The sequence below is a fragment of the Galleria mellonella genome, unplaced genomic scaffold (genome assembly GCF_026898425.1).
Source record: "Galleria mellonella isolate WM207_F2 unplaced genomic scaffold, CSIRO_AGI_GalMel_v1 utg28, whole genome shotgun sequence".
Classification (NCBI taxonomy): domain Eukaryota; kingdom Metazoa; phylum Arthropoda; class Insecta; order Lepidoptera; family Pyralidae; genus Galleria; species Galleria mellonella.
In genome coordinates this window covers 4,813,244-4,828,428 of record NW_026442064.1, presented here as the reverse complement: position 1 = coordinate 4,828,428, position 15,185 = coordinate 4,813,244, and the positions used below count along the sequence as shown (strand labels likewise).

The 15,185-nt window shown below is 34.8% G+C and overlaps 1 protein-coding gene across 1 annotated transcript in view; it reads right to left on the bottom strand.

The window, feature by feature from the left end:
* Positions 1-15,185, bottom strand: part of LOC113518865 (dynein axonemal heavy chain 5) — an 88,203-nt gene that overhangs the window by 7,801 nt on the left and 65,217 nt on the right. The window contains exons 28-39 of the mRNA XM_052895472.1: positions 11,056-11,280; positions 9,644-9,816; positions 9,215-9,370; positions 8,378-8,588; positions 7,389-7,583; positions 5,442-5,738; positions 3,665-3,783; positions 3,233-3,594; positions 2,173-3,159; positions 1,599-2,091; positions 887-1,529; positions 5-799 (exon numbers count right to left, since the gene is read on the bottom strand). Coding sequence (XP_052751432.1) covers positions 5-799; positions 887-1,529; positions 1,599-2,091; positions 2,173-3,159; positions 3,233-3,594; positions 3,665-3,783; positions 5,442-5,738; positions 7,389-7,583; positions 8,378-8,588; positions 9,215-9,370; positions 9,644-9,816; positions 11,056-11,280 — 4,656 coding nt within the window. The remainder of the gene's footprint in view (positions 1-4; positions 800-886; positions 1,530-1,598; positions 2,092-2,172; positions 3,160-3,232; positions 3,595-3,664; positions 3,784-5,441; positions 5,739-7,388; positions 7,584-8,377; positions 8,589-9,214; positions 9,371-9,643; positions 9,817-11,055; positions 11,281-15,185) is intronic.

Here is a 15,185-nt window from a genome sequence, read left to right as displayed (position 1 = left end):
TTACCTTTAATGACTCAGCCCACGATGGCTTTGGACATGGTGCAGCTGTATCCGGTATCAGCGGATGTAATCTCCGTTGGAATAATATCAATACGCAATCCATAATTCTCATAATAAGATGTGGTGGTCGTCCTAGTTTTCGTACTGTTGCAATATGTGCTGGTTTTATAGTATTTAGAGCAGCTTCAGCTTCTTCTAAAGCTGGTTTTGCTGCTTCTAATTTCCTTTCTGCTTTTTCTTTTTCTTCAGCTATGTATGCCACTAGAGCTTCTGCTTTTTCTTTTACTATTTGTACTTGATTTTTTACTATCTCAGCTTGCATAGCTCTTTCTGTTACTTCTGTTAATACACGATCGGCTTTCTCTGAGGCCAGAGCTAAATCTTGTTCCATTACAGATAAATCTTTTTTTAAAACTTCCACTGCTATCGAAGCTTCGCGTAGTTTTTCTAAGCCTGTATCCATTCTTGAAGCTCCGTCCCCTAACTCCTTCTGTTTCATTTGGTAGATAGTTTTGTATCCCCCAATGAAACTGAGATATGATTTAGGGGTAACATGTGAAGATCGTCGAAATCTTTGGAAGTATTCGGTGGAGACTTTTGATACTACATCTTGAATTGTTCCTAAGACAGTAACTAGTTCTTTTTTTACTTCTTTTGTACATTCTATTTCAAATTCTGCTAAAAAGTGATCGGCTACAGATACAAGGGCATCTTTAGGCCATGGTTGGAACCAATCAATAGTACAACCCGATATTAAAGCAGGAAACCGCATCGCCCTATATCTGAAAGCTTCGCTAACCTAAAATAAACATTATATAATATTATAGAGGTGAAAAACCATAAAAGATAATCACAATAAATTTACATCAGAATATCAAACACTCACAGGTGAAAAACACAAAACAACATGCAAATTTTGACACGTTCTATTTAGAAAATATTCCATCACCAACTCGTTGGTTATCGTTCGCTTTTGATTCTCGCGTTTCATAATAGGAGTCAATTCGGAAATTATTTCTTGCTGTTCATCTTTCGTAAATAGATTTGATATCACACCAGAGGATAGGATATTATTTAGATACTCTAGGAAACCTTCTTCTTTTATATCCAAATCCGTAAAGATAAATGTCGTTCCTTTACCTTGCACTCCACATGATCTGTACAGTAATTTTAAATCTTCTAAGAAATTACCGACGTTGTACGATCTGGTTAAAGCAATCTGAAAGGATCGGTACCCAGCTATGAAAGTGGATAATTTAGTCAAAGACTGTTTGCCTGAGCCTCCTACTCCTACAAGCATGACATTTCCTCGCGGATGCCTTATAACTCTTGATATTTTTACCAAATGAAACATGGCGTCTGGGAAGAAAACAAGATCCATGCCTGATCCTCTGACCATCTCATTAAATTGTGCAAGAAACATATCTAAGCGTTCACGTAGTTCACTGTAATCAAATACGGGTTCGTATACTTTGGGCAATTCCATGTCCGCATCTTCACCTTCTTCACCAGTTGGCTCTGGTGCATCTCTGTAATAAAATATGTTATAATTTACATTTATTTTTAAATCAAATACAAATAAAAGTTATGATTATTACCTCATAAAATCTACGAATACAGGTTCTTTTTCCATCATTTTTTTATATTCGGATCCTAATATTTCCTCTGCAGTATCATATAAAGCTTTATTAAACCAATCTTTGTCAGCTTGATGTGTAAATCGATCCGAAAATACTCTTGAACATTCGTGTTTCCATAATAACATTAAACATTTTTCAGACTCAATTACTGTAGGCAAAGTACCTACCAAACCTTGCCAAACACGAGATAAATCTCTTAAAGAAAAAACATAATGAAATTTTGCTGGTGTTGGTAATAAATTTTGTCTAGTTCTCATCCATAATTCTCTTGTCAAAGGTATGATTTTTTTAATAAGATTTCTCACTTCAATAGTGAACCCTCGCTTTGCGTTGTAATGACCTTCGCCGATAACTTTAAATATTTTGTCAATGGCGTCATTATTTGGAAGAGGACAGTTGAATATTGCAAACTGCCGTTTCAATCGTGCTGGAATATCATTTCTTCCTCCCCCTGAAATATATAATATTCTATTATGATTTAACAATATTTTAAATAGGTACCTAATATAGTTACTATTAAAATAAATTTTACCTGGCTGTCCCATTGCACCTAAAAATTGGATGTCAACAATTGTGGTAAAGTCACCTGGTTTCTCCAAACTATAGAATCCACCCATACTCATTGTCTGTCTTACGATTTCGTTGGTAATTTGATCGCCCCATTCGTTAATTTCTGGCAAATTGATATCGTCTATAAAAACCAGCATTTTCTTTCCTCCTGGCGGCCCAAAGGTCATACCACTTCGCTTTTCAACATAACTTTCTATTGTTTTTTGGAATTGGTACGGACTTGTAGCCGAGGAAAAATTGAATGACCGGCCCATAAACTGCTCAGGATTTGCATTTTTCATATAAGCTTTCATCATTACTGTTTTAGCAGAGCCTTGTTCGCCTAGAAGAAGCACTGCTTTTCCTTGCTTCGCAATACAATGGATGAGATAATTGATTCTCACATTATCAACGATAGGGACCAAAATGGTTGAATAATCTGGTGTTGCTGTGTCAGGATACTGATAGTTCATAACCAAGTCATCCCACAATTCCCATTTTCCAGGGTGCTTTACATAAAAATCGAATGAAATACATGGTTTATTATTAGGATGTTTGGGTATATCGAGAATGTCTGAAAAATTTTTCTTAATATAAGAATCAAGGCGCATTCTGTCGTTTGTTTCCAATAAGGAACCGAATCCCCAAAACAAGGTAAAAACATAAATTTTGTGCAAGTGCTCTTGAGTAAATAGTACAATTTCTTCAGTTTTCTCTTTTTCGTCCTCATCATCTATATCACCATTTACTGATTTAGACCCAGAAGGATCTTCAGGTTCAATTATCTGTGGTGGTACTAGCCCTTCCAAAATACTGAGCATTTGAAGCACAATATTGCTCTGAAGTACTTTCATACTGAAGACGAGATTTTGAGTACACCAAGTGTATACAACAGGAAACGTTTTATCAAATAATGTGCCGAATACCTCCACTTCTAAAGCGGATCGTGAATTGAGCCAAGCTCGAACAACTAAAATTAGAAGAAGTTTTTGTTAAATTCGCATATCAAGTTTTATTTTAATAGCAATACTAGAAAATATTACCTGGATCCCAGTCTAAACCTGAAGAGCTCATATAAACCATTCCATTCCTGGATACCGTAGCAGGCGATGCATTATCTATATTTTCAGGTTCGAATATAATTTTTGAAGTTGGAGACATTGTCAGTCGATCTCCATTAGCTAAAGTTAGTGTTTTGTTGTCATCTAACACAGAGTTTAAGTTCTCAATCCATATGCTGTCTACTGGCCCGTCTAGGACCAACCATATGTGTTCTCCAGTTTTGATTTTTAGAGTCTTTCTCCACAGTGCGGAAAATATGCCATCTGTCCAGTCATTAGTGGCGACATCTAGTCGACCGAACATTTGTGCTGCTGTTATAGATTTAGGGTTCATACGCATTTCTCTAAAAATAAAGATAATAAATCATGTAAGAGGGCTTAAAATCGCTTTTTAAAATATAGATAAAGGTATACCTGTGAGGATGTTCCGTTTCAGATAGAGCATTCATTAGGGTGTGAATACACGTAGTTTTTCCAGCTCCAGGTGGACCTAAAGTCATTATTCCATGACGAACCCTTTGTGTTTCATACAACTGTAAAAAAATGTTATATTGTTATTACAGATTTTGTTATTTCGTAACAAATAAAATCAATAAATACTTAAATGTTTTTAAATATTTTTGCTCAATTACACCTTTGCAATGAGGGAGGTTGGTGGAGAGTGAAACACTCTTGGTTGTAAACACTTCACATTTATATGGTAAATACTCCGACCTTAACTAGTTACAATATCCTTTTATATTAACTCTTACGAGCTAAACATTAACAATCAAAATTAAAAATCTTAATTTTGTATATTTATAATAACTTCATGACTAATTGCGAATTTATTTTTCAATACAAAAAAAAATTATTCCCTTGAACTTATTTCTAATTCATTTTTATTTAATTATATTTCATTTGTTTCATTGATAATGGTTTATTATTAATGATTTAACTAAATCGGTGGATTTATAGGAGGGCAAAATATAAACGGACAAAATTTTACATTTAAGTAGACTTACCTAATATAAAGAAAATGTGTGACATGATAAAAAAGAAACAAGGCAAGCAAGAAGGATACAAAATTTATTGTTAGTTATTGTTAACTAAAACCTTAATGTAATCATTACATATTATTGTGAGCCTATATATAACAAAATAGGAATTTCTGTTAATCGTTGGTGGCACTCGTTGATGGTTGTAAACTGGTGTACTTCAAATTTATATAATAAATATTCCTGTTTTAACTAGTTACAATATTTTTTTATATTAACTCTTACATCCGAATACGAGATATTAACATTAAGAAATTATTTAAATTGAAATATGGATGATGGATGGTGCAAATCATGTGCACTGCAATGTTTTTTGTAATGTTTGTGATAATAACAGTACAAAAAAAAAGATTTTTTTCATATGGAATGTAAACCCGTTTGCAATTCAAGTCAATCAATTGTATAAATTCAATTTTTGAATTATTACATTATGTTTGTTTTCATTATATATATTTTCTTCTTTTCTTTATAATTTTTTATTTACTTCCGTTATTTTTTCCATAAATTTCTTTGAATTTAGTTTTAGAAAGTTTGTAACACTTTGTACCTCATTTTTTTTTTAAATGAATAAAAATATAATGATAAATTCACATAAGTTATTGGTCTACAATTGGCAATTGGTATTAGCAGACCAATTGGCCCATTGAGTGAGTTAGTTAGGTCATTGTTGAATTGACCACGAATTAACCGCAATAATATAATAACCACAAGAAGAAGGCTCTGATAAGAACATTGTTAGAAATGTGGCTATTACTAACATCTCCCTCGCCCCTCTTATTTTACTTTTATTTCTTGTCCTATCATTCACACTTAATTGAAAAAGATTTAGTGTTAAGTAAGAAAGACTGCTTCAGTTTAATTGGTATAGTTTTTTTATGCAAGTTAGAATGGCGAACAAGTTGACAGCCCATCTGATAGAAAATGGTAACCGTCGTCTATAGACATGAACACAACCATGGGCATAATTGAGTACACAGCGTTGCCAATGATATCCCTCACGAATTGCCACTTCTGAGGACTAAGGCATAACAGCCTGTGTACCCTGTAATTTCATTGCCTACCCTTCAAACCGAAACAGTTGTTTCACGGCAGAAACACGTATGTGATAGAGGTACACAAGCAAACGACTTTTGTCTCCTTCTGGTAAATCTTACCTGAATGATTTTTAGCACCCATGGCGGATGATAAATTAGGCCGGTTTGTTCCACTTGTTTCTTTACACTCTCCTCCAACTCCGTATAGGTCGTTTTCTCCAAGGCCTGGTTCGGGAAAAGGTCAGCAACGAGCGATATAAAGAGCGGCTCGTCCTCGTCGATCAGTTTGGACAAGTTCATGTCCCTGAGGACCCGCATCACGATGGTACTCTCGTTGTCTTTAGAGTTGACTCGTTTGACCGCACCAAGCGTCCGGAGTACGGAGAGAATGTTGCGAAGACCGAAGTCGTAGTGGACCTTGGGTATTTTATTTATTTTACACTTTACTGCATCAAGTAAAAAAAAAAATAATAAATACAGTTAATATTAATGAGAAGTGATACAAAAGACAGCCATGTCGGTAAGCAATCTCTTTTTTACCAGTTAAATGGGCAGACAGGAAAATAGGTTAGTGCATTTTCGAGAATTTTTTTTTAAATAATATTTTTTCCATATGATAAGCACGTGTATCTATCGTTATCTTATATTTGGGGTCAGTAGAGTTTGTTTTCTACCGACGTTACATACTGCGCTGATCATATTTAACAATGTCCAATATTAAAAAAAATAGTATATATCTAGTTAATATTATATAATAAAATTGTGACTAGACGATGTCTTTACATAAGTAATATTTAAGAAAAAATAATATAACGGGTCTTAATAAGACCAATATATGAAAAAACAATCATTATTAAAATTTTTGTTTAACTGTCTGTTTGTATATTTGTATTCATCTCATGCAAAAACTACACCCAATTAGATGCAGTTATTATAGTCGTATTTCTGAAAGTCAGAATTAAAAATCTGATTAGATTTCTCCTTGATACACCATCTTGCAGTGGTAGCAGCTACTATTGAAATCCATGCGTACGAAGTAGCATAAGCTAGTATCATAAAAAGGAAATTATTCATTAACATTAGTATTTTGTTTATTATTCACAAAGCAAGATATTGCTTACATGAATCCTGAACCTTGTAATTCTAAATATTAACTGGGGAAAAGTATTAGAGTAGTAATATTGAATCATGAACTTCAAAATGTTACATAACTTCTCTGATGTTATACATATATACATCTATAAAAAAAAAAGAAAGAAAAAGAAAATCCCCATTTTATACACAGTTAATAATAATACAGACAAGAAGGTTGTCGCAAGAAAAATAGCGACAGAAAATAAAGTATAAAAAAAAAACTTCTCTGATGTAACGCTCTTGTAAATAAAAGCATTCTTTTAATTGGCTACTTTTAAGAATCTACCTAAATGGAATAGCTAAGGTTAGAGCTGTGTAGTTCTGGCATAGAATCGGTTACTCCTTCCTTTCCCGTGGCTGTTGTAAGAGACGACTAATGTAACTCATTGGTCGAGGGATGAATGGCAGCGTCCCTCTTAAAACACTGCTAAATCCTAACTGCGGTTGGCAACCCGCCTGCAAGCGTGGAAATTACTGGCAATCATAATGATAATAAAACAAAAAGGTTAGAGCTGTCAAAAGCTCTTCTAGTCACTCAAGAGATCAAGTCACTTAAGAAATAGTTTCGTCAAGAGTGAGAATCTTAGCTATTCCATTCAAATCTCTATTTTATATTTATATAGGTTCTAATTTTTAATTTTCTCAAGGAGGGTTAATCAAGCAGGCGTTTTGTCGTAAAACTAAAAGCCATAATCAAACGACTAGTGCATGTGATTCGAGGCTCAGAAAATTTATTTATTGGCTCGATATTTTGTGTATTGCTCTTAATTTCCACAAGTTCATCTGATTCAACCTCCAATTCACACAACCACTCAATACGCCTTATATGCAGTTTTTAGTTTAGTAACTCTAAATTTTTAAAAACATATTAAAATGACCCCATAAATTTATGTAGTTGGGTATGATGATAATGATGATTGATTCTAAGTTTACCTGCTTAGTAAGTTGTTCTTCACATAGCTTATAAAGGGTGTAGAATTTTCTTGCAAGTGTAATGTTCTCTAAGAAGCCGCAGGAGGCCAGTTTCACTCGTATGATGATCTGTCGGTCCGGCACCATCATGGCCACTGTGCGGAATTGGATCTTGAGATTTTCTGGTAACTCCTTGCGGCCAGCGTATCCTGGGTTCTGTATGAGCAAACTTTATGTCCTTAATGTATATCTATGAGTATGTCGTCATCATCATCATTATATTTAACTGTCTATTGCTAAACATAAGCCTCTCCCTTGGGGAGTCTTGCTAGTAGTTGTCATGCTTGGCAAGCGGATTGGCAACAGCAATCAGGTTTTAGAGATGTTTTAATAGGGACGCTGTTGCCCGTTCGTCCATTCGTCGGCTTTTACGATACCCACGGGAAAGAAAGTGGTGGCCTATTCTATGTCGGGACCACACGGCAATATATGAGTATATATACGTATTTAAATCACTCTAAAATCGCTTAATAAATTTTAGTGAAATTTTGTAAATATGTATTGTTTGCTCCAACTTAAAAGATAGGATAGTTTTATTCCGACAAGAAAAGGGACCCAGTAGGCCGCGGTAATGAGCAATGTAACGTTTGCCATTTTGCTTGTGTATTATTATTATATTTATAGTTTTCTGGAGAGAACGTATAACACAAATCTATTAATCTAATGTATTGTATACATTTCTTGAAATTCTTGGTCAACCTTCTGGGCATATTTAAAATTATTTACCAATGGTAAACAGTTCGAAAACGACTTAAAATTCAGGGTACTCGATCCTAGATTATAATTGGAATTAGTACCTAGGTACTAGTTACTTGTTTGATATATTATTAATAAAATTCTATATAAAGAAAATATATTGTGTACAAATGAATCACCATTATTGAACTAGTAACCAAAAATATTGAAAATCTGAAATAAAAATTTTCTGAAATCTTCTATTGTTTTCTCACCATTGTAATGAATATGCCGAATTCTGGGCACATTTCGGACGTGTCACCGTCGGTGAAGATGAAGGTCTTCTTTTTCTCCTTCTTGGCGGAGAGCACGACGGCGACCTGCTGCGCGGCCACAGACAGCACCGGCAGCTCGATCCGGTTAAACTCGTCGAAGCAGCCCCACGAGCCGGATTGGGCTAAGCCTTTGTAGATCCGGCCTAGGCCTCTGAAATAAAATATCGATTACTTGCTTTTTTTTATTTACTTTTAGGGTCCCGTACTAAATTGATACAATAAACCCTTATGGTGCGACTTTGTACGCCCGTCAGTCGTTCTGTCTCTCACAGCATTATATATCAGCAATAAAATGCAATGGAAATAACAGAAAAAAATATTTTTATTTCTTTGCTAGGGGCTCCAAAATGTAAGATTTGGAAATTGACTTACTACTCTAAGTAGGATATTATATGAAAGGGCTTTCTAAGGGGTTGTTTGGTTTTTTAATTATGATTAAAAATGTGAGAAAAAATACCATTCCCACAGGAATTTAACAGGAGACTTTGTACAAAAGTCATTTGCTTGGGCACCTCTTTCCCATTCGTGTTTCAACCACAAAGCAGTTGTGTTTGCATTGCTGTGTTTCGGTTTGAAGTATGGCATATGGCAGTGAATTTACAGGGAACAGAGGACCTGAGTCCTCAGGATTGGCAACGCATGGGGGTATCATGGGCGAAAAAGTATACTCTGTCATGTCCATGGTACGTCTCACGTCTATAGGTGACGGTTACCACTCTCCATCAGGTCGGCCGTCAGCTTGTTTGCCATTCTAGGTTGCATAATAAAAAAACCCACCTGTAGTCCATTTGATCGGAGCAATTGAATACGACGACGTACTTGGCGAGTGTCTTGCCCATATCTTTGACGGTTTCCGTTTTGCCTGTCCCTGCGGGGCCGCACGGAGCGCCCCCCATACTCATTGCCAGGGCTTGTGCTAGTGTTATATAGCATCTGTAATTGGACTTTATTTTCAAACCACTTCATAAAAAGGAGTAAATTCTGTTGAGTTTTTTTTTTAATGTTTATTATCTAATAACTCGGTATATTTACAGATTACAGAATTATCAAAATCGGTTGAATATTATAGTTTAGTTTTAAAATCAAAACTTCTGGTTTTGTCAAAATTGTATTTAGTTTTTCTATGGATCATATCTTTAATTAAACTGTTCTATATATCGGTGGATTTACTAACTAGATTGATATGTTTAAATGGATTCTCTTCACCTGTCAGTCAGCGGTGTGATGACCAATCTTTCAGTACACCCGAGGTACTCGTTCTGGTAAGCGAATGTGACATCTGTCACCGATATTAGAGTTTTGTCCGCGTCCTCTTTAAAGTAGAAACGGCATTGCTTCAACCATTCGAAATCGGTCGCAGAGCGTACGTTCAGTCGACACTAAGAACAAACACATTTTTTTTTAATAGATGATTTTGGAATGGTAACTGTTGGTTACGTGTTGGTTGACGCTGGTGGAACGCCAGTGAGGGATATGAGGTGAAGATGAATTACCGAACTCCTATACATTCTCTAGGTACTTGCAAAAATGCATTAATACTTTTGAATTTTATTATTTAACTAATTTATTATGTTATTTTTTTTATCTTTTTTACTATGTATTAAGTGTATGTTTTTATTGTAATTTGTGTGCTGTAAGTAATGTAAATAAAATTTTCTATCTATCTATCTTATTATTTTGAACGTTTTTGGTCATCGAATTAAGCTATTTTTTATACTGCATTGTAAGAATAGTTTATTTACATTTCATCCTGAATATTTTGTATCCTTTTTGATTATTTTTTGTTTATTCGATACTGTTTATTTATCTAAAAAAAATAAAATATTGATTATGACAAAAAAGTAGGTTTTTGGGTAATTCTATGTAAGTTTGGCCAAACTTTGTTGTTTGTTTGTTGTTTATTCACAATTATTTTTAACAAACTTCATTACTGATAATATTCTCGTTATAAAATTGGTAGAAAATAAATGTGATACCCTTGCGACGAAACATCATATCAATCGTTAACTGTCTACTGTTGAACATAGGCCTCCTCCCATTAGGGGGTTTTGTCAGTAGTTGCCCACTTGGCAGGCAAGTTGACAACCGCAGTTAAGCTTTGGATATGTTTTAAGAGGGACACTGTTGTGCATGCCTCGGCTATTAAATTTCCTATGGCAAGTTAATGTTTCCTATTTATTTATATATGATATAGTATTACATTTTTTTTTGTAAATGATAATGGCATAGTAACCCCACCTGCGTTACCGGTATACGAGTACGCTGGCTAGGCATCAGTGATAAATGATAGGCGAGGACGAAAGTAGATCAGTTGGAGTCGTGACGAATTTCACAAGAATTAATCACAATGGTTTCCAGGAGGAACTGCGTGTAGGTCGACCTGATAACATATATTGCTAGTAACGGAATACCTTTTGTATGGAACTGCAAGAAACTCAACAGAAGTTGTTTTTTTTTTTAAATCTGTTAACCTTATTAATTTTTTTAAGATGGAGAACAACATAGGCTATTGTTAATGTCGGTTAATCTATTATATAGATAATATCTGGTCTGACGAAGTCACAGATAAGATTAATTCTATATATAGTTGCAGTTTTTTGTTAAAAATAATAAAATACCAGCATATCAAAAATGTCCCGCTGATGGACATGTATGGTGATAAGCGTTTCGAACTTGATGCGCTCAATCTTGAGCAGATCCCTGGTGGTCTGGTCGATGAGGGTGTTCAGTAGCTCGAGGAACTTGTTGTTCGTCTCCATCATGATTTTCTTATCTTGCCTCGCCTGCATCAGGGCCAGCTCTCCATCCCGTGTCCAAATTATTTGGATGCCGAGCAGGCCGATCTGTAATTGGAAAATATTTATCATGTCTCTTCGAATATTGAGAACAAATCATGTACACGATACCGTAAATGTTATACGGTAGATTTTTAGAACATAGAGGTCGTGAGTTCGAATCTGATTGATACATGGAGGAGACTGTACAAAAGTCATTTGCTTGCGCGCTTCTGTCCCATTTGTGTTTTTGTCGTGAAGCAGTTGTTTTTGCATTGTATCCGTTTGAAGGGTGGAATATGACGGTAAAACTACGAAGTACATTAGTATCACTAAGGTGTCATTATTACTCAGTAATGGCAACGCATGAAGGGTATCATGGGCGACACAGTATACTCTGTTATGCCCATGGTATTGCTCATGTCTATAGGTGACGGTTACCACTTTCTATAAGGTGGGCCGTCAGCTTGTTTGCCATTTTAAGTTGTATAAAAAAAACTTTAACGACTTGGTATATACGCAATTGATTCATGGCAAACGATATATGGTAGCAGAATCATCTAATATTTATCTAATAATGTATAAATCTAATAATGGCAGGGATTTATAAAAATAGAATTAAATATATCACACGAAATTTTTTTTTCTATTGTCATGGAGACAAACGAGCAGACAATCCACCTTATGGGAAGTGGCTACCGTCAACCATGAGTATCTACAATACGAGAAGAGTTGCTTGTGCGCTGTTGGCCTTTAAACCTTACAGTACCTTATACTAAATCTATACTTTTAACCTAGTGCTAAATAATGTTACTTTTTAAATCCATTTAGTATATTACTGTCAATTTTAACTGACTTAGAATAACGTACGTAATATACGTCATAATCTAAAATTTTACGGCTTAGTTCTTATAATTTTTGCATGTGACTACTATTATTGCTATAAAACGTTTTTATTATAAACAAAAAACATCTGTTGTGGCGATACTATTAGATTTGTACAACCCAATGTGACAGTTTACCAGGCTATCATAAACGACAGGAGTATCTTAGAAATACTGTCATTGCTTTTATCTATTCCAACATTTACCTTCCCTATATTGTATTAAGATTGAAAATACAATTTTGACATCTACTCTAGAATCTGTAATGGTTATGTTTTTTCATGCGCCCGCTATTGACGCGGTCTACTGTAAAATGTTTTTACTATGACAACAAACAAAAAACATGTGTTGGGGTGTAAAGTCCTAATAGATTTGTATAACCCAACGTGACAGTTGACGTACTATTGACAGGTTCTACTATAAAACGTTTTTTTTTTTATAATGACAATGAACACAAAACATCTGTTGTGGCGATACTATTAGATTTGTACAACCCAACGTGACAGTTTACCAGGCTACCATAAACGACAAGAGTATCTCAGAAATACTGTCATTGCTTTTATCTATTTCAACATTTACCTTCTCTATATTGTATTAAGATTGAAAATGCAATGTTGATGTCTACTCTAGGGTCTGTAATAGTTATGTTTTTTCATGCGCCCGCTATTGACGCGGTCTACTGTAAAATGTTTTTATTATGACAACAAACAAAAAACTGTCTGTGTTGGGGTGTAAAATACTATTAGATTTGTATAACCTAACGTGACAGTTTATCAGATATTAACACAGATAAAAACCGTATTTTTGAAATACTCCTGTCGGTTATTATACTCTGGGAAACAGTCACGTTGGGTTGGATCACATCTAATGGAATTTTACACCTATTCTTTGTAGTCGTAATGAAAATATTTTATAGTAGACTGCGTTAATAGCAGGCGCTTGCAAAATATCGTAACCATTATACATCCTTAAGTAGAGATTAAAATTATATTTTCAATCTTAATTAAATGTAAGGAAGGTAAATTTTAGTATAGACAAAAGCAATGACGGTATTTTTAAGATATCCTATCGTTTATTGTTGCTTATGTCTGTGATTGTAGCCTGGGTAAGTGTTACGTTGGGTAATATGTATGTAATGGGATTTTATACCAAAACAAATGTTTTTTTTGTTTGTTATTATATAAAACACATTTTATAGTATACCGCGTCAATAGTGAGCGAATTGAAAAATAATATAACCATTATAGATCCTAGAGTAGAGATTAAAACTGTCTTTTTAAACTTAATACAAAAATTGCTTTTGTATATTCTTACATTTACCTTTCTTATCATAACATTTATGAATATATAATATATGTTAGAATATGGAATAAGACGATATTTTGTGCAGGAACACCGCTTGAAATTGGATAACGCTCAAGTCATGCCAGATATCGTCTTAGTCGTAGAATACTGACGGATCTGACAAAGATTACATATAAAGATCCGTCAGTATTCTACGACTAAGACGATATAGGAATACTGTAGTGTTATTCGGTAAGCATCACTTCGAAACTCGATAGCTGAATCCGGAGTGAAATTATATCATGGCATTCTGTAAAACTCGATTGCGACTGCAGCGCCACAACGATGAGTACGGTGGCGGGATTAAACATTCAAAAGTGATATTTTGACGTTTGGTGCAGTGTATTGACATTCTGCATCTATGGGCAGGAGCGCCACAGTACCAGCTACTTGCGTTAGACCGCATTCAAAAACGCGACTCGAATTATTAATCAGCACCTTACTGTCCGATTCGACTCACTGGAACTGCGTAGAGATGTTGCATCTCTGTGCATCTTTTACTGAATTTATCATGGGGAGTGTTCTGAGGAATTGTTCGGATTGAAACCTGCTGCTTATTGTCATCACCGTACAACCCACCACAAACTAAAGATTCATCCCAACCATCTGGATGAGTGACGGTCGTCCACACTGCGTTTTTCAAGGCACTTTCTTCCACGCACAACCACCTTTTGGAATCAACTTTCAGCAGCAGTATTTCCGAACCGATACAACACCTTCAAGAAAAGAGCATATTCCTTTTTCAAAGGCCGGCAGTATACTTGCGCTTGGTAGGCGGATTAGCAATCGCAGTTAGGCTTTACTAATGTTTAAAGAAGGATATTGTTGCTCAGCCCTCGACTATTAAGTTTCCTTAGACACCTCTTACGACTCCTTCGGAAAAGAAGAGGTGACCTATACCAGGACCATACGGTTTTAAAAATAGTTTCTCTAATCTGTGTGTAAAGTAAATGCGATCAGATCAAATGGCCATCTGTCTGATAACCATTTGAAATAGCAATAAAACTCAACTGCTTCACAAAACACAAATGGCAGTAAAATCATCTAGTTTATCAAGCTTAGGATAGATGGCTTATATTTATAAAAATAGAATTAAGAAAGTGATAATAATGTTAAGTTTAATTTAACATGTTAAATAAAATGTTATAACTTTAAACGACTATATTTAATGGTAACCCATACGGTACTCATGAGCATCACAGAGTATTCTGTTACGTCCTTGGTGCTGTTCTTGTTTATAGATGACGGTTATCGTGCAATACAACTGTTTCAAGGTATTGGCGGAGAAGGGATTGGTAATAATGAGAATTAGTAATCCCATTACTGGTAATATACCCTATTAGGTCGACACACGGTTTCCTCTGGAGACCATTGTGATTTTTAAGAATTGTTGCATTAGTTACGATAGGTGAACTGACTTGCTTCATCTTCATCTATCATCGCTCATTAGAGGCCTAACAATTTATATACCGATAGCGTAAACAGGGTACTTTGTTCTAATATCATCCATTAAAAAAACTGCTTCAAGGTAGAAGACAGATGGCAGCAGAATAAACTATAAATTAGTTTATCAAGCTTTGAATAGATGGCAGTGATTTATAAAAATAGAATGGCACCATATCAAATATTAATTTACTTCATTTTAAAACCATATTTTAGTGACGTATAATTTTATTTTAAGATTAATTAATTGAGATATAAAATGAATCAGAGTATTGGCGGTAGAGGCGCCCTTAGCAGCGTTAA